Source organism: Patiria miniata, unplaced genomic scaffold (genome assembly GCF_015706575.1).
Source record: "Patiria miniata isolate m_02_andy unplaced genomic scaffold, ASM1570657v1 HiC_scaffold_5, whole genome shotgun sequence".
Classification (NCBI taxonomy): domain Eukaryota; kingdom Metazoa; phylum Echinodermata; class Asteroidea; order Valvatida; family Asterinidae; genus Patiria; species Patiria miniata.
The window spans coordinates 28,524,022-28,549,247 of NW_024037072.1; the positions used below are offsets into that span (position 1 = coordinate 28,524,022).

General features: G+C 39.5%; 2 protein-coding genes across 3 annotated transcripts in view; both read left to right on the forward strand.

Moving 5' to 3' along the window:
- The window catches only part of LOC119741092 (probable methyltransferase TARBP1), a 39,939-nt gene extending 19,400 nt beyond the window's left edge, over positions 1-20,539 (forward strand). Inside the window, exons 9-22 of one of the 2 annotated variants that reach the window (XM_038216761.1) lie at positions 5,404-5,606; positions 6,133-6,230; positions 6,615-6,785; positions 7,427-7,584; positions 8,435-8,663; positions 9,788-9,973; positions 10,665-10,861; positions 12,038-12,112; positions 13,061-13,184; positions 16,478-16,591; positions 17,445-17,594; positions 18,880-18,966; positions 19,953-20,140; positions 20,350-20,539. In XM_038216761.1, coding sequence (XP_038072689.1) covers positions 5,404-5,606; positions 6,133-6,230; positions 6,615-6,785; positions 7,427-7,584; positions 8,435-8,663; positions 9,788-9,973; positions 10,665-10,861; positions 12,038-12,112; positions 13,061-13,184; positions 16,478-16,591; positions 17,445-17,594; positions 18,880-18,966; positions 19,953-20,140; positions 20,350-20,524 — 2,155 coding nt within the window. In that variant the 3' untranslated portion in view covers positions 20,525-20,539. Of the gene's footprint in view, positions 1-5,403; positions 5,607-6,132; positions 6,231-6,614; positions 6,786-7,426; positions 7,585-8,434; positions 8,664-9,787; positions 9,974-10,664; positions 10,862-12,037; positions 12,113-13,060; positions 13,185-16,477; positions 16,592-17,444; positions 17,595-18,879; positions 18,967-19,952; positions 20,141-20,349 lie in introns of those variants that run through there. The other variant, XM_038216763.1, reaches the window with a different exon arrangement.
- A 475-nt stretch (positions 20,540-21,014) lies between these two features.
- Positions 21,015-24,965, forward strand: LOC119741354 (probable methyltransferase TARBP1). Its single transcript, XM_038217103.1, has 6 exons — positions 21,015-21,023; positions 21,176-21,386; positions 22,172-22,369; positions 22,884-23,008; positions 23,128-23,264; positions 24,163-24,965. The coding sequence occupies exons 1-6, from the start codon at positions 21,015-21,017 to the stop codon at positions 24,323-24,325; spliced, it is 843 nt and encodes a 280-aa protein (XP_038073031.1). The 3' UTR covers positions 24,326-24,965.
- Positions 24,966-25,226: the final 261 nt, after the last annotated feature.

Consider the following 25,226-nt stretch of genomic DNA (forward strand, 5'->3'; position numbering starts at 1 on the left):
GTGGACAGCATCCAGGATACCACCAAAGTCTTTCTGAGAGCTCTGACAGTTGCTGATCTTGGAATGGGGATTTTCTTCGCCCTGCCAATGACATTTGCTGCATTTTATGAAGCCTGGGCTTTTGGTGATGCACTGTGTGGATTCCAAGCCTTTCTCACATCCACCATCATCTTTTTCCCTCCTGTATATCTGCTCATGTTGACAGTAGATCGTTACATTTCAGTGGTTCATGCACTCCGCTACCCTTCGCTTGTAACTGTGAAGCGGGCGCAAATTGCTGTCATGTCCGTTTTGGTGGCTGTTTTGCTTATAGGAATTGTATACAACTTTCTGACAGAATGGCACTTTGAGTACTTGCCCGCAGTTTTTTTGTGTGTTTTTGTTAATCTTAAAGAAGGAACTGGGACTTTGAAGTTCTTTCAAGTGATATTTGCGTGCACAGTATCATCCGCTCTGCTCACAGTTCTGATAACGTACATCCGACTCTTTCTGATTTCCCGACATCACCAACGGCGCATCCATGCTGACAATCCAGCTGCCCTCGAAGGAGGTGGTCCAAGACCCAACAATAAGATGCTCCACACGTTACTCATCATTGTACTGAGTGCATTCATCCTCAACCTCATGCCCATTTTGTGGATCTTTCTCGGTGACATTGTTACGGACCCCTTTGTAACCTTTTTCATGTTTGACCTGCCCATCCTTACTACTAGTTGGTTGAATGTATTCATTTATTTCTTCAGGAACAAGGACATCAGACAAGCAACTAGAAGCCTGCTGATCACTTAGGCCTACTTTACATTTTGGCAGCAACGTTTTTTGTGCAACTCAAATTGAACAAAGAGATCAGCAGTCATAATTTTCTGTCATTTACAATCTCTTTCAATGTTAAATCGTATGATTTGCTCAAAAATCATTCAATGTTGATCTTGTTCTCCATTGCCTTAAGACACCCTACTGATAGGGCTGTGCAGAATGTACCAATTATACAGTGTAAGAATCCTTGTTCAAAATATCAGAATATTCAAATACATGTACATGTAGCTTTTGCCTCTTTGAATATTCGAAAAAAAAAAAAAATACACACACACACACTTTGACATTTATAAAATACTTACTGCAAGATCGATCGCCGCACGAAAACTTTAAGTGGTGCAGTTAACATGCAACTTATGACCAGAATGGCACACTGTTGCAACTGGCAGTTTCGGATATCCGAGTATTCGGTCAAATACAGTGTCAAGTAATTGGACAGCCCTACATTTTTGTACCTAGTTAACACACTTCAATTAAGAAAGAGAGAGAAGGGGGGGGGGGGGAATGATGGACACTTGAAGTTGAAAGTCATTGATACCATCAGGCATGTCAGGTTATTTCTGACTCCATTTGTATTTATTTCTAAACAACCAGAAATCTGTGAAATTTATGTGTAAATAAATAGCCTTTGTTCATGTTGTTGCAAGTACATTTACATGTAGATATGATCGATTGTACGTAAAAAATACTGTTACCAATTATCAATTTAGAATAATCATGTTAATTAATTAGAGCTTCTTGGGATTTACTGTGTATTCATATCACTGCAGCAATTACAGAGCAAATAAAAAAATGGAATGTAAATTTTGTGAATGATCTATTGTATAATGTTTATTTGTTTAATCATTGTCCATCATTGCTCCCACCCCTGCGATGTCCCTTGGCCACCACTTCAAAACCCTGACCCACCCTTCCCCACCCCTTTCCCACCCCTTCTCCATTTCTACACATCTGTCCAACCTCCCCTTCCCTGTTTCGCCCCTTCTCAACAACTCTCCAACCCCTGTCCATCAACCCATGGCCACCGTTTCAAACCCCTGCCCCACCCCTGCCCCACCACCCCTGCCCTACCCCTTGCCAAACCTCCTGTCCCATACATCACCCTGTCCATCCTTGCCAAATGCCAGTCCGAACGGCTTGCCATGCCCAACCTTGCCTCATTCCTACCAATTCTCATCCTTGCCAAACCCCTACACCACATGGCCACCCATTCCCACCCCAACACCTATTACCACCCCTTCCCTGCCCAACCCCCTCCCAATAAATCTCCCAACCCTGTCAACCTTTGCCTCAACCGCCAACCCTGTGACGACCCCTGGCCATTGCTTCTGTGGCAGGGCCCAGTTTTAGTTGTATGTTTTCATAATGTATAGTGTATTAAATAGGAGTAGCTCCCCTTAGAAAACAAAGAAATCATTTTAGTTACTCAAGATCCCCCCCCCCCCTTCAGTAGTGTGACCCCCTGTTTATCTTGTTTTACAGATTTTCTGCCAGAAGTGTCTTAAGGTCTACTAATATACACACTGTGTTGGTTAAATACTTTGGTTTTTAACTTGGTTTGAGTCTTTGTTTTTTGGTTTAAGTTTTGGTTTTTAGTCTTTGCTCTTACTTGATTTTCGTGGTCTTGGTTTTATAATTAACTGGTCATTTTGAAAGTTCTTGTGAATAAATTCTTTTTGTCTTTTTTTTGTTCGAAATCTAGAATTGTGTCCCTTGTCCCTATTAATTCAATCTCCTTGCGCCTTTTCCCTTCAAAGATCCTGAGTTTAGTTTAGTTGTAGTAGTTTTAGTGCGAGTTCCCCATAGTGTGTCATTTTTCCAGGTTACACTTCCAATCCCTGCCTCACCCTTGCCCCACCCCTTCCTGTCATCTAATTGGCCTAGTTTTCCAGGGATATGTATGGACTGTAGAACCTGTACATGTAGGTGCTCACGTGGATGTTCCAGTTGATCATCCTGTTCATCAAAGGTCACCAGGCCAATGACACACTGGCTGTTTTTGAACTACATGTACATGTACATGTAGGTACATGTAGATCAAAAATGTACACTGTAATCAATTTTGACAGCAATGTAGAATGCAAGCTAACATATTTTTGAAAAGTATCCAGATTTTGATGACTTAATTCAGTAGTAAAATTGATTGATTGATTATGTCAATTTCATCTAACATCTGTGTCCTTATGGATCTGTGGGCAAGCAATGTATGAATTTTAAAGTTTACCTCTTGTTTGAACCGAAAGGTTTTAGCAGTCACAAGATTTACAGACTGTTGTCTGAAATCAGACCTTTTACGTCGGAGAGAAAGAAATTATCAGTATAACTTCATCAAATTTGTAGATCTTTTTTTAAAGTTGACAATTTCATAGATTTAAGTAAAAAGAAACCAATTGATAATGTTCATACATGTAGATGTAGCTTTCATTGATATTTTGATGAAAAACAATGTTTCTCTTTGTGAAAGGAGACATGTGAAATATGAGAGATCAAAGTCGCATTCAAACTGACTTATACATGTAGATACAATTATGATAGGAATTGTCTCTCAGTCAATGTTTCTTTTATCAAGAGGATACATGTAGGGTGCATGACACTTTGTCATTTTATTTTTGGAGGCACAATGCTTATTAAGATAGTATATTAGCAAACAGAAGTTAATAAAGATTGTTAATAATTGATGTTCTTATCAGCCATTTAGTCAAGTTGGGCCAAAAGTAAAGACCGGGTTTCCAAATTGCAAGTCAATTTGTCATTTGATTGGCAGCAAATATTACTTTTTAATTGCGAAGAGGATCACACATCGCTTATAATAATAGGTAGAAGATTGGCTTGAAGCAGCTAATGGAGATTGTGTTCATATCAGCCAATTAGTCAATGTCAAGGCCAGGTTGCCAATTGTAAGCAATTTTGTCAAGTGATTGATGGCCAATATTAATTTTTGATTGCAACGAGGATTCTATGTGCAAGAATTAGATAACAGTGTTGTATGTAAATAAAGCTTAAATGGGATATGTACATGGTGAGTCCAAACCCCAAGAATTATATTTCACATTTAAAAAGCTATATAGTACCAAAATAATAATGACTCGAAAGCCAATTTCATAAGCTACTTTTTAATGAAAAAAAAAAAATTACTGAAATTGCTCAATCAGTTCAAAGTATCTCACCATTTAAACGCAATGACCCTAAAACCTGTTTCGTCCAAAAAAATAAAAGAAATTTGTTGTGTATTCCGACTGTTTGGAACAACATAGAAAATGACATAGAATACTGCTTCAACAACTGTAGTACACAATATTTTTATTAACAACCCTGTTTAGGCAAACAATATGATTCATAAAATCCACTTTTTTTAATTGACGGGCCTTCAAAAAGACTTTTTTTTTTAGCTTTTAAACTGAGGTTTTATCGCTGGTGATAAATTGAAGACAATTGTGATGACGATTCTTGAAATCGCATTTTTGGACGAAAGAGGTTTTAGGGTCATTTTGTTTAAATGGTTATATTCTTTGAAAGGATTGAGCAATTTCAGTAATTTTTTTCATCTAAAAGTAGCTTATGAAATTGGCTTTCCTGTCACTTTATTTTGGTGCTGCATATTTTTTTTTAACATGAAATGTTACTTTGGGGGTTTGGGTTGCGCTTTTTTTGACTAACCCTGTATAAAATACAGCTACCGGTAACTTGTGTCTGCTCTTGATATCGTTAAATTTCAGTGGTGCATGCACTCCACTACCATTCACTTGTAACTGTAACGGGCATGATTTCCTGTCATGATTTTTTACAGCTCTTTTGTTGATATCGATTAGATACAACTTTAAGGGCAGAAGGACACTTTGAGTACAGGGTAATAGTTCTTTTTTGTGCTCTCATTCGAACCAAGGATTTCATTCCTCATATATAATGTATACTCGCGTGATACATTCATGTACAGTAACATGCGCTCTGTTCTGATAACGTACACATATCAGACCTTTTCTGATTTCCAGCCATCACCGACGCCTGACAGTCCAACTGCCCTCACAGTAATTAATCCACAACCGAGACCCAACAATAAGATGCTCCACACGTTACTGATCATTGTACTGAGTGCATTCATCCTTAATCTCTTGCCACTTTTGTGGAACTTTCTCGGTAATATTCTTACGGACCCCTTTGCAACCTTTTTCATGCTTGACCTGCCCATCCTTACTAATAGTTGGTTGAATGTATTACATACATACAAGAACATCCGGCAAGCAACCAGAGGCCTTCTGATCACTTATTTTACATTTTTGCAGCCGCATGTTGCATACAACTCAAATTAAACAAAGAGATCGTCACAATTTTCTGACATTTACAATCTCTTGTAATGTTGAATCCTATGATTTGCTCAAAATCATGTAATATTTGATCTTGCTCTACATTGCCTTGAAATCATCACCGAATATTTGAATGGCTTTTGCCCCTTTAAGTATTCGGGGGTGGGTGGGTGGGGGGGGGGGGGGTTGTATGGCCTCGGACCCCCCAGCAGGACGTGCCTCCCTGGTCTTCACTCAAATATCAACCTTGCAGTACAGCTTTTATCTCTTCATATTTATCTAACAGTGGTTCATCACTGCCTTCTAGTCATCCATCTGATGGTGAGTCTTCTCTGCAAGGTATCCTGGCTCCATTGATTACGGTCCTGTCCAGTATCGGCAGCCACATCTATCTACCAATCATTAAGGCTGACACGGCCCTTCAGCTTCTGCATGGTATATTACAGTACCTCCTCCATCCAAGCCCCGATGAAGAATCAACTGATAAGGGTAATGGTTTCAACAGAAGAATTTTTAGATTTTATGAGGATGAGTTTTGTTTTAGGCTTGTGGACTTTAAGTTGTGACAACTGTGCTGCCCTTGTTTCTCATGAGGCTGGACAAATTTGTGTGTGTATGGTAACCTCTTACCTGGATTTTTTGTCGTCAAAGTTTGCCGACCTCCAACTTTTTATTACCACTTTTGGACAAAATTTAAATTAAACTATATTTAAAAAAATTCTTGCCTATGCGAGACTTTGTGTGTTATTGTTTAATTAAAAAAAACAACAGCTTAATTAAACTGTTGGAGGTACCATAAAGTAAACAAATGAAGTTTAAATTTTGTCAGAAGAAAATGCCCCCATAGAAGTGCTTACCAAATGAATCTGTCTTCTGATTTCTTTGTGACTCTCTTCTAACTTTTGTTTCAAACATTTCCTCTTAAACTTGTTAAAACAAAAACCAAATAGTTCTTTTCTGTCAATCTGGAGGAATTTTTTGTCAATATGGAAGAATTTATTTTCCTTGGTTACAGATCAAGTGAGGCAAGAAATGTTCTCTGTGTTGTCCTCATGCCTGGAGGAAATGTATTCCTTCATAAACCGACGCCTTCTTTCATCTGATATAGCCCAGGTAGAGTGAAAAATCTTCACACAAGAATTGGTGTATTTGAATACAATTAACAAATGCTGATAACGTTGATGTGTGATATGGCGTTTTTAAAACCCAAGTCAAAAGTCAATTAGTCAAAAAGATACTCACCATTCAAGAAATAAATTAAATCACTGCAGTTTAAACATTTGTTTGAGGGTGATAGGTTGCAGTTTAATTCCATTGTTAATGGTTAAACAACAGAGTTATTTAGTGTCAAAAGTAGGACTTTTTTTACACGCGCCTTTTTTTCGCAGAGGCTCACAAAAGTGGTCCCGATTCTCAGAGATTGGAACTCACAGGAGACGTTTTTATGAAGGTCCATGATTTTGAAACAGACTTACTCTGATATATTTGTTTTCCAAGTCAGCAGATATCAGCAGGGTTTCACTGTACATCTCCGTCCTGGAGTCTACCCATGCCTTCTTGAAGAAATGCCCAAGATACTCCCTCCTGAGGAATGTTCTTGCCAATGGACAGACCAGATTGACAGAGTGCTGTAAGCTTCTCATGACTCAAAGCATGGAGAATAAAGAGGTATTTAAGATACATGTCTTGTCAGATGAAGGAATGGCGTACCTGCACACACTTGTTGTAATGTATTTAACAGTTGTCGACTATTGTGATTTTAGACAAAGCTAAATAAAAAATAAGAAACCCAAGTGACAGGACCAATTATTTAATGAAGTTTTGCCTGTAGTACTGTCAAGGATATGAAATCCCAGTCATTAAGCTTTGTTTTAGTACATGTAGAACAAGAATCATTCAAATCACTACTTTTCAAGTTACAGAATTTTGAACACTAAAGTTCTGTCCACTGACCACATTTTTTGTGATCCGGGCACAGAAGTTTAAAATGGTGTTTGTGTTCACAATTCCGTAACTTGAAAAGTACATCGGTGATTTGAATGATTCTTGTACTAAAAGAAAGCTCATTGATTGGGTTTTCATATCCTAGATTTTGAAAGTGTTACAGGCAAAACTTTATTCAAAAACTGATACATGTACTGCCATTTGGGTTACGTTGTTTTTACCCACCCTGTAGATTTCATTCCAGCATATGGTACATGTAGATATTATATATTCAATCCACTTTCACCACTGTCTGTCTTTATCTGGCCTCGTCAGCTGTCCCCACAATCATACCATCATATTTGTTTTTCGACATTTTGTTCCAGAAAAATTCCCTGCTGGGCCACTTTCAGGCGTTTGTAGCCTGCCGTCTGCTTCTGTGGTTGTTACAGATGAACCGTGGTAGCGATTTACTCAAATTGCCGTGGGATACGCTGTCACCATTGCTAACTTTCAAAGACGATGCAACTACCCTCAAGGGCATGTAAGTTAAAACTTCAAACATCATTGTAAGTTGCAAGGTCTTTCTGAAACACTAGAAGGCTGTTTGAATTCAACATTTTCAATCGCCAAGTTGGGCAGTGACCCAGATTTATATTGAAACCCTCTTATTAGAAATTGGAACCACTGGAAAATTGATCAAATTAGGTTTTGCCCTTCACCGACGTATAAACACTGTATACTCAGTGTGTGACCTCCCGAGTGAAAGTTGGAAAAAAATCACTCAGATGGGACTCGAACCCACGACCTCCTGCTTTCTGGAAAATTGAAAAGAAAAAAAAAGCATTCATGGATGTTTTTATCTCCTAAATTCAGTATTGTCCCCTCTTGCTCATGCATCCGTGGAATTTGTTGCTGGCATTATTGTGTGAGACAGCAGAAAGTCCCCATAACTCAGTCCTAATTTGCCTAGCAATAACAAACTTCCCCATAACATGGTGTAGGCCAGGGCATGTTTATTCTTGGGATACGAGATGTGTGACATATCCAGGGGTATAACTAATGAGCAGAGTTGTAGTCCATCACATGTCAAATCACTTGTCCAATCACATGTCAAATCATGTGTCATAAAATTATCACAAGTTACATCATATGTCAAATCACAAGTAATATCACATGTCAATTCACAAGTAATTAACAGGGGATGAAAATTGACACAGGAATGCCCTTGTCACACAGTCTGTTGGTATGGTGACTTGAATGGTGATTGAAAAGATCTTGCTTGACTGTCGGTTGACTTGTATAGGCACAGGACTTGAAAGTTAGATGAAGGTTGTCATATCGCCCAAAATCAAAGCTGATCAGCTTAAACTTTCAATCTCCCCCTTCCCCAGGCCCAATGCTAGTGCCACCACATCCCTTCGCAAAATCTCCAACCTGTTATTGTGCACCAAGTGGCAGTGCTTTAGTATACTGCTTCGGGATCGTGGATCAGGCACTGCACTATTTCCTGTTGGCCAATCAGATGAAGCGATTCTCGCTGCTTGTGTCAGGGATCTTACGTTGGTCAAGGGTCCTGATGCAGTGCCAATAATGCAGTGTGCCAAGGTGCTGGTGAACAAGGTAAGTGACTACGTGATCTGGGACCCATGCAGTTTGTGGAACTGTTAGGCACAGAAATTTTGTTAAATACAGAATAACCAGGATACAAGCATTCATAAGATGGAATTTTGCATCGGGGTGATGTAAATCAAATTAGGTTTTGCCCTTCACCGACATATAAACACTGTACACTCATACCTCCCGAGTGAAAGTTGGAAAAAAATCACTCAAGTGGGACTTGAACCCAGGACCTTCTGCTTTTTAGTGCAGATGTCTTACCACTCGACCACCTAGCTAACGTGGTAAGACATCTGCACTAGAAAGCAGGAGGTCGCGGGTTTGAGTCCCACCCGAGTGATTTTTTTCCAACTTTCACTCGGGAGGTAACACACTGGGTATACAGTGTTTATACATCCGTGAAGGGCAAAACCTAATTTGATCAGGTTACAAGTAAAGATGGTCAGATATGTTGGCTGCATTTAACTGGTTATCAGCTGTTGTGTGCTAGCACACACAATTTTGCTTAACAAAAATTTCTTCCCAGTGGCTCCATTCCCAATGGCACCTGTCATTTGTAGGCCAATTACATTGTATTACATTGAGTTTATTCACAGAAGAATCCAATTAACCATAGAGTGCTCAGGCGGTTTTGGGGCAGTGCAGGGAGTATTAGGCAGAGCGGTTTGAGGGGGGTACAGGGACTATGGTTGAAATTTGCTTTTAATATTGTCAACTATCATTTCAGCAATAGGCCTTTATCATACTGCCAGCATTATATTTCAGTCAGGTTCCCTGTATACAATTACTGAAGGATGATGCTTTTGTGCAAAAATGAACCAGACTGTTTTTCCTTCCAGCCTCGCTTCGGTTACGTTGATTTGAATGGGAAAAAAATCTAGGTGGCTGCAACATGGTAAAGGTCTATGAAATACCGAAGTGTGACGTCAATTAGAACCAGAAAGTGAAGTGTAAATGAATGGAGTAATTGTGCGTGTTGGTTCATGGGCTGAATCACGCACTAATGTCTTTCACACACATTTTGAGCGAGTGACGTATTCACTTCGGTACTCCATACCGGGACAGAAGCCATAATTTATTCTGAAACTTCCATGGCTAACATTCATGTTATATGTTTGCTTGCCCAGATTGGTCAGGACACCATATCCCTGTGTCTGGACCTAGTGGATGCTGCCTGGTCTACCTCCCTGGATGAGTGGAGGGGGAAAGCTCAGAAGTTCTGGTTTGTTTACTCCTCGGCAGTGGAGCTGATCTTCCAACAGTGCTTCTTGGTGGCGGAGGAGGGAACAGAGATACATGATGCTCTGGCCAAGGTAATCCAAAAAAAAAATTAATCTAGCTGATTATCCATCTGTATCTAATTGCCTAAAATGTTATGGCTATTTGAATCATGCATTCTTTTCCTTAGGAACTATGTAAGTGGAGTAAGTAAACAGAACATATTACAAACGTTGAATTGCTTTTTAATTTTACCGTATTAGTCTTTAGACTGAGAATATTATTATCTCTCAGTGCCAATCTACAAGTACATGTAAGCTCAAAATTTAAAGGCAATGAACAATGGCAAAAGAAACGACTTTAACTCATTAGCACCTGTACTGCATTGTATTACATTGTGTTTATTCACTACTGAATCCATAAACTCATCGAGTGCAAGTGCGGTTTCTAGCGCTACAGGGAGTAATAGGATGGGAGGTTGGGGGCAGTACATAACAGGGTTAGCATAGTTCGTTTGAATAGGTATAACTTGACTTATGACTGAAGATCCTCCAGTAACTTGTGAGGCTTGACTACAGCTGCGATAGTATTAAATATTTTTCTCAAGTTACGGATTTTGCCTAAGTTTTTATTTCAATATTAGGTTTTTGCCCTTCACCGACATATAAACAATGTATACTTTTATAGTGTGTTACCTCCCAAGTGAAAGTTGGAAAAATCACTCCTGCTTTTTGTTTTAAGTTGTATCATAATAACAATTCCTTGTGCAATTCTTATAACCAACAGGTCATTGGCAACATCTTAACCCTTGGTGAGGGTAAACCCAAGATTGTAGCAGTCTTTGCCAGGCATCTGTGCAGTCAGTGGGCAAGTCAGCTGGACGATGAGGAGGGTAGGACACCAGCCCTGAAAGCCATCACCAATCACCTGCCGTTACTGATACAGATGTGCAGTATGGGATCGAGAGTCAGTAAAGATATCAAGTGAGCCTTGAAGAACTAGTGCTTTTGCTTTTTCAAATAATGTAATATTCGCTTATCCTGCTTTGGATTTCATCGAATATTCGAAATGTGTTGATTCCAAAGTTTTACCTGTGCCAGCCCAATCTGGCTGTCGATCGGAATTCTGCGTGCACCTGTGCTTGTCGAAATTGACAAAGAGTGTATTAACCGTAACAATTAAGCCCCATCCAGTCAAACTCCAAAACCAGGGTTTGTTGGAATCTGTTGGAGTGAGTACTACACTGGTAAACTGATTGTGTTTTACATGGGGTCAGGCATACCACCATAATCAGAGTCCAACAGTTTGGGTGTTGAGTTACCATATGGTGTTGGAATTTGCAGGAGTGGGGAAGGTAATTGGAATGTTTCATTTGCCCAATGAGCAGGGTAATGATGTAGCGCCTTGAGCACCAATACTGGTGGATACGTGCGCTTTATAAATACACACTATTACAATTATTATTTTCCTAGGAAATCACTCAAGGGAATTAGTGTTACAACACGGCATAAAGAAAATAATTTTCGAGGTATTTAGAAGGGCTGTTTTTGACAAAAGAAAGAATTTTGAGCTAATCCCAACAGGAGCTTTCAAATCAAGCGGGTCAAGGGGCTTCACGACAGAATTGTGGCATATGACAAACAGTAAAACCGTGCAACTTGTATGCAAAAGCAACCCCAAAACAAGTGTCAAAGCAAACAATTGTCAAACAAAGCAATTTAGAGTATTAAAAGCATGTGGCAAGATAATTATGATCCAAGCTCGGTACTCGATGTCATTATTCACTGCCATTTTTCCCATTGACACACAATTGACATTGGCTTAGGCAATTCAAGAGCTGCGCTGAGGAAAGGCTGTCATAATTTCACTAATGAACGACGGTATTTACTCACTATTAACAGTGTCATTAAAAGGAGTTATAAGAAACTAGTAAAGATTATAATTTGCCACAAATATGGAATTTGAATTCTCTGGATTCTATTCTTTGGGAACTGAATTGCTATAACTGGGAATTGATTCCTCAAACATGTCAAAGAATTTGCTTTATTATGCCGATTCCAACTTTGGAATCAATTCTACTCAATTTTGACCTGGAATCATCCAAGTCTATACAATGTATTAATTCCTCTTTACTGACGTGGTCTTTCTTTTATATTTAGGCTACAGCAAGACACCAGTGTGTACTTGCTACAACTGAGCAATCTTCAGGCTGTAAAGGACGATATCGTCGCATGGTAGGATTTCTACAAATTTCTGGCCAAAGGAAAATATGTTCAGTGATTTCCCTTTGTGATTACAGTAGCTGAATAAATGCACAGAAGTTTATGGGAGCAGCAGTAACTGACTGATATGATGTCAGTCATCCAGTTACTAACAACTTTTTATTGTCCACAGATAAGTTGAAGAATACATACAGTAAATTATGTTGCACAGTCGGTAGTTTTTAGAATTGTGGACTTTTTCATAACAAGAACTTCAATTCAATTTTATTTGTTCTCTCTATGACTTGGCATGCGCGGTGTATCACATTTACACGTAATACATGGGAAAATGTTCTGTGTTCATGTGCAATTTTTTGCAACTTTACATTAAGATCTAGCTTTTTTTATTCAATGCTTTGTCTTCAAGCAACCTTGAATCCTCAATCCTGATCGCTTGATCCATGGCAACAACAGAGTGATATCATCCAATATACAATCTGTGTATTGTAGACTGCGTATTGTTATTGTAAAATGCATGTGCTATACCTGCTGCACACACGTGTTGAAAAGTGATTTATAGCGTATGCCACAAGTTTGCATGAAGATAAATGCATTATCCCACTCGTGCTTATGGAACATGTAAAATGCACATCTGTGTTCCATATACAACTTGACCTTCGACCTCGTGGCATGTGGATACAGACCCACTACATACACTCTTGTTTTACTATACTCTCGAGGACAATGCTTTGTGTTTCTTTTTGTCCCTGTAATGTAACACTCTCCCATAGACTAAGCACACAAACCTACTACAGAGGACCGTTTTGAACAAAAGACCCAACGCCCGAGGACTGAAAGGATCTGTTGTTCTCCCTTTGTGTGTCGGTCCTCAGGGGTTATGTAGAACACGTACATTAGTGCGTATTCCACTAGCACTTGTTGGATAACTAACGATATCTTTCCTTTGTATCACCATGACAGTGTAGAACAGAGATCTGGCCAGCGGAGGGTCATTCTGATGAATTTCTTGTTGCTTATTGCAACAACCAGATCAACTGAATGTTGCCAAATCATCACTGTCTTCCTGCAGGGGTTGTTGAAAAAGGTACATGTACATCTACAAATGTATCTTTTATTGTTCCATTCGTGTATTCTTACAGTTGCACTTCAAAAAAGTTTCACTTTGTGTTAGTAAAAGTCATTTTTCAAAAGTCAGTCTTCAACAAGTGTAACTATTTATTAGGAGAGAGAAGTTTAACTCATTGGACATGTTGAATACTGAATAGCATAGTAAGTTGTTTCTTTTAAGGATTTATCAACTATTTTCTTTCCTTTGAAATGTTGTTTGTTAGGTTTTGGCGTATGTTTAAACTTGCCATCTTCGTCGAGTTTTGTCAGAGCAGGTCTGATATTGAACTGAGGTTTTAGGTTCATCAAAAAGAAATAAACATATGCTCCTTTTAGTGAGTGATAACCATAGAGCTATATTAAATTACTAGAGCGCTAACTCGTCATTCTGCATGCGGAGACGCTTTGAAGCCGTCCTGGGCGCAGACATTTTGAATTCATGTGCGTGTTTGTAGAACATAATGAAATTAGATGGATTGAATTTTGAAAGTGTACTCTACATGCAACGTGCAAGTAGAAGATACGCAAACAACTTAAGCGCGTCATGACGGTTAAAAAAACGTGACGGCAAAAAGCATCTGCAGCGAATACGCGCACAAGTTGCGCTGTTTGCGTAGAGCAAAACGAAATGCTCATTTGCTGATCGTGCGTTTCGGTTTTGGGCATATTGGCTTCGGTAACGCACCGGTATGGAATACAAACGCAGATATGCAAATAGCCGTACAAAAGCCGTACAAAATTTCTAGGTCTCCATAGGTTTTAGGGCTGAGTCAATTCGAATAATTGAATATTCGAATATTCGACCTTCCAATCGATCGAATATTCGAATATTCGGTTATTTGGCCATTCCAAATTCCCTCAAAAGCAAAAATATGCCACACATGTACATGTACATGTAGTCAACATACGTGAGCACGTCAGCATGCCATGCATGATTTCTTCACAGGTAAGTCCGGTATTTGACAACAATCAGTTGTTCTTCAGTCGTCAGTAATTTAAAGATTAACAATCACCAGAGAAGCTAGAGTGAAGGATTCCTTGTTTGCATGGGGGACGTATTAAGCCGTGAACCCCAAACACGGCGGGTGGCGTACGTCAGCTATTGTGACTCTCCGACCCTTAACTCGCAAACAGGAACCGAGCATATCTAATATTGGAAGCTTCTTGAAGTCTACAAAACGGTGTACTTCCTAGTCACAGTATTGAAGATAAAAAAAATCACTTTTATAGTAATAACTCACACATTTGTCACCAAGAATTGAGGAAATGATTTTATATCATTTTAAATAAACTTATTCTCAACAACCAAAAACTCCAAGAAAAAAACCTATGATATTTAATGTCTTTATTCAATGAAATATGGGTCTTTGAATTGTAAATGCATATTTAAGTTTATGCAAATAATGGGCGTGGGCGCGGCATACACACGCCCCAGCTTGACACGTGCAAAGCAGTATTTCCTTGTTTGCCCACAGGGGATGTATTATAAGCTGTGTACCCAAAACACGGAGGGTGAAATTTCAGCAACCCGCCTAAAGAAAAAAAAATCGCCAGCCGAGCTCCGGCGGGCGCATTGTTGGCGGGCTAATTAGGGCACCGGTGCGCTGACCTGGTTCTTTTGTCTGGCTAAGTGCGTGCTCTGGAGATAACTTTCTAATAGATAGGCCACTAAAAGGTTTGGATGTATTCCAACTTGCAAAATTTTGATACATTTTGTCTAGCTGTGGTTTTCTATGCTGGGAATCAGGGGTACGGTGCGGTGTGGTGAGTTGACCGCAAAGTCTGTCTGGCGAAATAAATGAGAGCTCTTTTGAGTTTGAAATCCTCTCTGTTGTCTGCCCTTTTTCTTGCGTTTTGCTCGACTTGGAGGACATAAGCCAGAGGTTCCCGCTATTATTACTGAAAGTATAATTGCTGAACTAGTTTTTGAAGTGTTTATGTATGTTTTATTTGTGCAAATATTGGGTGCAATTAGCAGACTAATTAACCCAGCGAACAAAGCTGACGGACAGCGAACGAAATTGTGTTCGATAAAAGGGTGATCAGTTGAGAGAACTAGATTATTTTGTACATGTACATGTATATAATTACGGAGGCATTGAGGCGAACATCTAACAGCCATAATAAATTTACCCCTAAAAGTAAACAAGAAATTCTTTTAGAAAAATCCCAGAGTCCGTAACGTAAATGAACCAAGGTTTTCAAAACGTTTTAATGTAATGTTGGGGTTCATGACAAGTTTTCTACAACACCGCCACGTGCTGTGGGCAGCATACTGCGTGCAAGGCGATTCCCTATAACCACGTGCATTCGACACGATTGAACAGGCGATGGAAAACTTTTGGGGAATTGGCTTCGCTGTATCAGTGTAATGTACCGCTTCTTGTGCGACTCTGTGCGAGCAGTACGTCCTCAAAATAAGTACATGAAAACGGAAAATACAAAGGTCCACACAGAAAAAAGAAATCAAGTTCTTTGCATGAGATTGCAGAGGTCTTCTACATCGATGTTGGCATTCCATTTTCGTGATGTCAATAGCCGATCCAGTAAGCCCCTCCCAGCGCACGTGGGCAAATTAACACGTGCTCCTCTCCAATGCCACGCTGCATTTTCCTATGCTGCACACATGCACATGTATAACACCAACGCGCGGGGAAACTTGCCAGGATCGCATCGGGGAAAACAGTGGCGGTTTTCTTTTGAAAATAGGGATTTTAAGTAGGACAACAACAAACAAAAATACGGACAACGGAAACGTTACTACTCATGCTAGAAGTTTGATATGAAAAGGTGTCAGGAAGTGTTTTGTGAAGACATGACAGACACAATGTCTTGTTTATCTTGTCGGAAGCATCAGCGATTGGTGTTGCAGTCCGGCGTTAAAAAAATGGGTTGGCTTTACTGCAAGCACTCCCAAAGCAGAAGTAATATATGTATGGCATTATTGCTTGGCATATATACAAGCTACTTTTATGGGTTTTTTTGGCAGCAACTTGAAACTTAACTTTGAGAATACACTTTTGTTGTTAAAAAAAAGTTTTTTCCACCTTTTTATTTCATTGCATATCACCACCGAATATTCTTATTTGAAAATAAATATTCGAATATTCGATTATCGATCGAATATTCGAATATTCGAATATTCGGCACAGCCCTAATAGGTTTGTGCACATACATGGATGCGCCCAGCAGGCATTACTTTGTACACGAAGTTAGCGCTCTAGTAATTTAATATAGCTCTATGGTGATAACCTACTTTCTCCATTTCAGTTTCTTGAGTTGAAGACTAGCACAACACGCAGTTACACCATGAACACCCAGCTGCACAGACAGAATATCCGAATCTGGCAGACGCTACTGGTTCTTACATCATATGTACGCAAGGTAAGGCTGAGTGGATCTGTGCTGAAGATATTCAACGTCTTGAGTGACCAAAGTTGTCTGCAACAGCACAAACGAAATGCCCGTACCCGTTACAGATTGCCAATATTTCAGCCTTTCTGTTTTGAAAGCAACAATGTAAGATTGAAGTATATTTCTTTCAGTTCAGATAAACTTAGAAATAATATAGTAGTTTATTCATCAATAAGTTTTACCCCTCACTGACATATAGTTTCATAAAGGCAGTGTAATCATAGTTGTCTGAGGGCTTGCTAGAAAAAAATGTCACAAGCTTACTTGGGTGGGACTTGAACCCACAACCTCTTACCTACTAGTGCAGACGTCTAATTACCACGCGACCGTTGAGCTTGCAGGGGTCAGCTGGCCTGGCTGGTTTCGAATCCAATATATAGCAGCAGGTATAGGATGACATTTTTGCATCAGGGAGTACATGTAATATGTATGTATGATATTGTGTACAGAATCCAAGTATTGGAAATCAGTCATGAAATTTGCTTCTTTGTTTTAAGGAAATACCTAGGCACATAACTGTATTCTGAGAAAGTTATACATTTCTTTATTTTCTCAGCTTTAGTGGAAATTACACTTTTGTCTCATATACAAAAATAGTTGAATTCCCAATTGAAAATTTCAAAATTAGAAAAGAAATTAAGTTCGGCAATACTAATATTTAATGAACAATCACATGTATGTCATGCTTATTTGAGCTCCAGTGAGAAGACGTTGCTATTTTAGGGAAGCCTTTCACTTTAACGTACTGTTTGTCTTCTTGCATTTAATTATGACAAATAAAAATTCAAATGACTTCTTATGACAAATCTACACAATCTTTCAGGACCATGCTGGCCAGATGCTAGAGGACGTCTTGACATCAGTAGTCCGAGAGAAGCAATCTTCAGTCCGGTATCTCATGATATGGGTGGCTACCCAGCTACTGATGCTTGTACCAAGCCTGGAGGAGAGAGTATGGGATCATGTACACAAAGTGAGTCTTTGTAACATTCCGAGCTTGGATTTGCATTTACAGACACATTGCAAAGTAAATAGGGCACAAGTATGTGCCTGATTGCCTAATGTGAAACTGCAGCCATTTTAGCACTTGCACTTGTGCATATAATGGGAATAAATGTGTGCTTGGCCGGTTTAAAGAGGTTGTGGAATGCTCGAAGACATTTCCGTCATTTTTCGGGTATATGTTGCCTAAGGTGTGATGAAATAAAAACGACTATTGTGTCTGTCATGAAATGAGTACAAAAGGTACTTTTGAGAGCTATTTTTCAGGTCATGTTTCGACCCGAACGTGCAATTTGTGTAAAGTCGTTGTTTGGGGTAGCAAACAAAGCATAGTAAATCATGACGTAATAAACTGGACTCCCGATGCAGCGTAGTATAAACGAGTCACGTCCGATTTTTTTTTCATTTTACGAAGAACCCAACGACTGTTGATTTCAATTATGCGCTCGCCGACCAACAAATTACTCGATGAATTCAGTTTTATAGACATATAAACTTTTATAGACTTTTTCATTATGATATATATGGGTCTACTCTACAATGAAAAAATATAAAAACAAAACGACTTTCAGCATTCCACAACCTCTTTAAACATTCTGTTACCCGAGCCGAAGACAAGGGTAATTATGAGCATCAAGACTCCAACCAGTCTTAAACAGAATGTTTCATACCGGCCAAGCACATATTTATTCCTATTCATAAATACCTTCTCGGTAAAAAAAATTAAAACTCTTCAGTCCAAAAGTCTAAACAGGTCAAGAATTATAGATTTCCAACAGTTTTTTCAATAAGTTTACTTCATGTTTTTCGAAACACCCCGGTTGCTATATCATGATAGTGCCCATGCCATAAGCAAGTCTTTATATGGAGATTGGTACACATGTCTTGCATAATGTGCGATGACGCACAAAACGCAGCTGTGCCGGTGTATAGTGAGAATTTAGGACTATGAAATACTGATCAACTCACTGACAATGATATTATTGTACATGCCTACATGTGCATTGTGGACGTTCAACATGTTCAACCAAGAAAACTGTAACTAAAAGGCACCAAATTTCAAAGGAGTCAAAATTCCGCGTGACACTAGAAAAGTGTTTCAGACCAGCCAGCCAGTCTTTAATAACCGTCTCTCGACCAATAGGAATGATAAACTGTCTTAGGTATTTATGAATGTGAAATACCAGATTGATATTTTTAATGACTGCCAGTGTGGCTGACATTATTTCCCTTTATTTCATTCGTATGCTAACCAGCTGAGGGAGACAATGGAGAGTAACGTCTGCCCACTATTCATACTGATTGCACATCTGGGTATGGTACAGCCAGACGGACAGCGAAAGGTTGGTTTGAGTTTTGATCATTGTACAAGACCTCATTATGTCAGACCTCATTTAATTCAACAGAGAACAGACTGGTGGCACTGTACGTTTGCTTCTTTTTTCTTTCTTTTTTGGAAAATATGGAGTTGATGAATTAGAAAGTAATTGTTTGCAGAAAACAAACCTTACAGTAACTCCAAAAGTATAACTACTATGTTTTTAGAGTAATGTATGGTCAGAAATTGCACTGATGCTCATACGGGGATACTATACGTTTGTGCACATTCAGAATAAAGTTTAGATGTACATGTACATTTGTACTTTTACGCCATACACACACAAATCAGGACCCACACACAGCATGTGTCCTGCCAACTAGGGCTCTCAAAAGTTTTCAAAAACACCACCTACTTTTCGTGCCTGGATCAGTCCCTAATGTCAAACTATGTGTTAAGTCTATTTGGAGGTTTTGGAGGACTTTGGCAGAATCGATTTAAGTAGGGCCCAGGCATCGTTAATTTATATCAGGCTTCGTCCCCCTTAACAGTTGAAGTACAAAGAATGTGTTACTGCACACACTGGAGGATTTCATAGGAATTTTCTTAAATGCCGCGTAGAATCATTTGCAATTTCCTGGAAAAGAACTGACTAATTTGCTCATGTAGGACTGGTATCAAATACCCTGTGAAATAATTCAACCTAAAATGGTATTGTTTGGGAAAAAAACAAACATTGAAGGCATTTTCAAGATGGGTACCCGGGGGGCATACATGCTTTGGCAATGGAAGCCAGTTACGAGACCCTTAACATTTTGCATATGTTTTTCTCCAAGTGTATAGTATCCACTGAGCTGACGCTTCAACAGGTTTGTTGTTATGCTCCCTACTTTCACTTGTTTTCACTTTTATTTCTCAAAACAAAGAAAGTGCACCAAAAGCTATTGATCCTATGTTCTTAAGTTTCTTACATGTACCTCATATGAAAAAAAACTCCTGCCGTACCTCTAGGAATCCTTCTACCAGCGTGCTTTCCCCGTGGTGTTACCGTGGGCTCTGGTGCAGACATCCTCCATCAGACATCTTGCTCTGCTCTGCATCAAGAAGATGTGGCAAGATTGCGTGGAGGCAGGACTAGGCAGTGTTAATGACGCGTTCCCGCTGCTGCAGTCGTGTATGCGCTTTCTTCAAGATGGCATGTAAGAAATTTATTTTTAGAGGAAGCCGTATATTTTGGAGCAAAATATTTTGGCCGCAGCAAGTTGGAAAATGGAAATGCCTTGTAACATATCCACTGCAAAACACTTGATTTGTGATAAAATGTCTGTTTTTAAAGACTGTGCGTTGTGCCATTTAAATAATGCTGTAACACATAAATTTGTATATTTTTGATTAATTTTTTTTGCAGGTCTGCCATGTCATCACAAAACAAACTAGACAGTTATTTCTTCCTTTTCAAAGTCCATCCTGTGCAAGATTATACCATGGAGGTACGTCATTTTATCCCAAGTTTCAGACAATTTGGACACTTTTCTGAATCCCCAGTTATTGCATTAATTAACCCTTTTGCACATTCTTCATGATTACTATATATATGGGTCCAACACCTTGCCACATTAGAAAAGTGTATGGAACAACCCGGGCACGCTAACAATCCTATCGTGCAGGCCCCCATCAATGGCGGAAGCATTGTGCTAGCTATTGTTCAGATAATCCGTCATGGGGCAGTTGCTTTGCGCAATAGCATGCCAACTGTTTCTCCATTGAAGGGGGCCCCTTGCATGTTCAGTTATCATGTGACCAGATTCTTCTTTACTACTTAACTTTGTTAGTTTCCCCTCCATGGCCAGAAAACCAACCATATGAACCCTGGTACAAAATAAAGTTAGCCAGAACACTACAAATTGTAATTTTAGGTTTCATAATGTCCATTTTCATTGGAATTTCAAGCCCCATGATGAATTACCTGAACAATAGCTAGCACAATGCTTTCCCCCATGTGAAGGGGGCCTCCGCGATAGAAGTGATCCAGAAATTGAAGCACTGAGTTGGCTCGGTACAATTCATACAGTTATGATAAAGGTGAAAATAAAAATCCTCATGTCATATGATCTGGTTAATAAAAGTGTACAAATTTGTACTTCGATACTGAAGTGTAAATTTATTGGCAGGAATATCACTTTCTTAATTTATTTTTTTTTTAATATAATCCATCTTGTGACATTTCCTTGCAGACAGTCTTCCACATTCTCCCTGCCCTGAGCTCCCTGGCTGATGATGAATTCCTGGAACCTCAGCTTTTTGAGAGAGATTGCCCCTCGTTATGGAGCAGCACTGGCAAAGCACATCCTGTGGTACGTCTGTACAACCCAGAGAAGTCCCTGATACAAGATGAATACCGCTTGACTCTGGCTGTACAACCATCATCATTGCAAGCAAGTCCAGGTAAGGGTTGCTTTGTGCTTCCAAAGAAATACAAGCAGAGCAAATTTCATGTCAGCAGTTGTAGTTTAGCTGAAGTATAAACCGCCTATTAGCAGTGATGTTACTTAGAAAGTAGGGGTGTGCATTTATAACAGGTAGTACAGGAACCGGGTACCCTATTGGAAAAAATACGGGTACCCGTTAAAGAAACCCAAGCCAAAAATTCAAATCTGGGAAGTTGCTGTTCAGATTGTTCATAAAGGTCTGCACGATAATACTACCACATCAGTCCGCAATAAGCCTAGCTACAGTGAGCTCTTTAGCTATGTGGTGAAAACTGCAACTTTCGCAAGCATCATAAAACGTAAAATTGGTTTTGGTTTTTCATGTATATCCTGTTTTTCATTTTATAGAAATGTTCCCACTGACATTTGAAACTTCTTTTTTTTCATTGACTGAGAAGTTACCAAGTAATTTGCAAAGTTGGTTACGGGTACTGGATTCCATAATCTGGAACTGGTTCCCGACATTAACGGTTGGGTACTTGGGTACCCGGTTCTGATGCACAGCCCTATTAGAGGGGGGCATGGGGGCCCCTCTGCCTCGAAGTCTGTGGAACCCCCCCCCCCCCACTTGTGCCTCTTATATATAGTTATGCCACAGCCTTTTAGTGGTATAAACAGAAACAGGGAAACAAGACCATCATCTGAACTACAGCTTTGGCCTGAATCGTGTAGGCCCTTTTTCTTCAGTAGGTTTGTTTACTTGAACCAAGTTTGTGTAAGTTATTAATGTTTCTTTCTAAGGTGGCAGCTTCACCAATTCAGCATCTGAAGTATGCGACAAGGAATTGAATGTTCAAAAGAAGATCATACCTTGGCAAGACACAGTGATGCCTGGATTTGATGATGTCATCAGGACAGTAGGACAGGAGGAGAAGGGATCTAGGAGAGGTAGTCTGGTGCTGGTGGCATCACTCATAGACAAGGCACCTAATCTAGGAGGTAAGTCTGAATACTACGTATAAAGGCTCAAGATTAGGTAAGGCCGTGTCCAAAATTGGCATAGTTGGCTATGACTACTGCGATTTGCTGGAGTGCACAAATGAAAAATAGTTAAGCCATAGCCATAATATACATGTACCTGATTGGGCCTTAGTTTGGTTACCAGCATGTGTGGCATATACTTATCAATATGTGGTCTGAGAAAGTTCTCAAGAACATTAATTCTTCTTTTTTTTAAATTCGTTTTTGCTTGCTAGGATCATAAAGGTCCAAATTATAATTTAATACATTATTGTTACAGTTATTCTTACATGCATAGAACTAGAAATCCCTGGTTTAGTGGTGTGTCATGTTTTCTTTTTTCAAGGCATTAGTCGGAAGTTTAATTTCCAGTTCCTACGCCAATTGTCAGTTATTTGTTGTTGAAAATAGTTCTTATCATGAGTTTAATGCCATTGAATTTTAGTTGATTTTCCCAGACTGATTCCTTTTTTGTTGTTTTTCTTGGTCCTAGGTTTGTGTCGTACAAGTCAGATCTTTGGCGTGTCCACATTGGTCGTCAACAATCTTCGTGTAACAGCCGACAAAATCTTCCAGACACTGAGTGTCACTGCCGAAAAATGGCTGCCCATTATAGAGGTGAGTGACAATACACCTGAGCATGTTTTCTTTTGGCAACCGAGATGTTTAAAAGCACAATGGGTGATTTAGATTGGTATTTTGGATTGATGGTTGAATATTCTTTTCTATTTTGCAAGGTCCCAGTGAGTGATTTGGCGTCTTATCTACAAGCAATGAGACACAAGGGCTACACGCTGGTCGGAGTTGAACAGACTGCCAGAAGTCAGTGCCTTACCAAGTATCAGTTCCCAGAGAGAACACTCTTACTGCTGGGGTAAGCTTTCCCTATATTATGCCAGAGTTGTTTGTAGTCAAGCTTGCAATACACCTTTACAGTGGTTAAATCTGATTTAATTCTTGCCTGATCACTTAAGCTTAGAATCAGGGTATTTGGACCAAAAAAATATTTTAATAAGGCAAAAGTATTTGCAAAAAAACTATTGTCGGCATTAAAAGTCATATTGGGTATATAAATTAATTTTGCATACCTGTATGAGGTGTGTGTCCAAACACTCATAATAATTGTTCTATGAGTTCAGAGTGCTTACAGAATGGAACAACCATTGGACCTAAACTGTCCATGTGAAGACTAACACGTATACGTGTCTTGGTTCTTTTCTGTCCTGAGACTTAGTCAATGCATTCGAGTAGCTTCCCCGGATCAACTCGGATACTGGCAGACAGGTTAGCCATGAGAGCTGGGCTAATCAAATGTTTGGACACGTGCCATCATGATCCTCACACAATGTGCTGTAGACAAAACACCCTTAAGTCTATTTTGAGGTCAACTGCTTTTTCGTCATATGCAAAAGTATAGCAATGTCACACTTGAATAATAGAATCGAAAGTCACAAAGAGATCAATGAATAATTATGTTCAGATTTAAAACAATGTTGATTTTTTGGGTCCACCTGACATTTACAAATCTTTCCCACTATCTGGCTGCCATATTTGTTAGCTTTGTGGAATGAACAATGCATGCGCTTGATGTAATTCCACCACAGACCCCGCTCATGCGGTGGCTGCCCCGAATGAGCCCTGTGAATGATGTCAGTTTATCAAATGACACGGGGGCTAATCCGAGTCGCCCAGCTGAGGTAATCAAATGCACTTAATATAAAGTTTGTGCAATGTCCTATTAAAAGTAACCTTCTGTTTTCTTTGCAATGCAGACATGAGCGTACAGGCATTCCTGTGGAGTTGATCCAATTACTGGATGTGTGTGTAGAGATACCTCAACAAGGCATCATTCGCTCCCTCAACGTCCATGTCAGTGGTGCACTACTCGTATGGGAATACACAAGACAGCGCCTGCTTGCACAGTCTGCCGAGTGATTGGGTTCAGTGTCATTTGTAGTCGACCACCTGCACAGATTGTTCTTGCTGAAGCAGTCACAAGCTTGAGAAAACTCTTTGCAATAACTCTACATTAAAAAAAGTGACCATTCTCAGATACCTCAGGGTGATGTCTGTGCTAGTCTTAAAAATCAACAGTTCTTTACACGGATAACTGGCATTGGTCAAGTGGGCAGCAAAGAAATTGCAGTGTCATGGGGATGATCCTGCAGGTTTTCTTTGCGAGGCGGACATAAGAAGCAATATTGTTATATCGTGTGCTTGGATACTGTAATTTCATTGGTCGAGAGCGGCTACGTGTCCATTCTGTAAAAATGCATATACAATGGTTAGCCTCGTTTACAATGTGCGTTTTGCGCGCTTATGTGTAGACCCCACACGCACTCAGGCACTACACTCATAGGAGCTATAGTGCCTTGGACACAGTATGGCATTAAGTACATGAACATGTACACTGTACACATGACTCATTTTTCAATGCATGTGCACAAACCAGTAAATTGTCTGTACGTGGGTGCAGCAGTGGTGTCTGTCTCTGAGTTTGTTACAATGGGCCTTATGCACGAGTCGGCCATATTGAATTAAAAGTGAGGTAAATTCATTTTTGGAACTTGCGAAGAGAAATTACAGCAAGTAAATTACTAATTAATTCAAGTCTGCTTCAATAAATACTTCCCTAATGTTTTAAGCAAGAAAAAAAAATGACAGTAAAATAAGGCTGCATAAATAGTTTGGCGCCATCCCATTCAACAGTTAACAATTTATGAAATACATTCAGGGAACTCGACAAAAATGGCCAACTCTTGCCCATGGGGGTGGGGGTACTTACCGGGTACACATGGATGATCATTGATTGTTCTGTTCCACATGTACATGTATA

Excerpts from the sequence above, each read along its gene's own strand:
- LOC119741354 (XM_038217103.1), top strand. Across the intron at positions 23,009-23,127 it reads AATGGCTGCCCATTATAGAG|GTCCCAGTGAGTGATTTGGC; the intron begins GTGAGTGACAAT and ends CTATTTTGCAAG. Across the intron at positions 23,265-24,162 it reads AGAACACTCTTACTGCTGGG|ACATGAGCGTACAGGCATTC; the intron begins GTAAGCTTTCCC and ends TTTGCAATGCAG.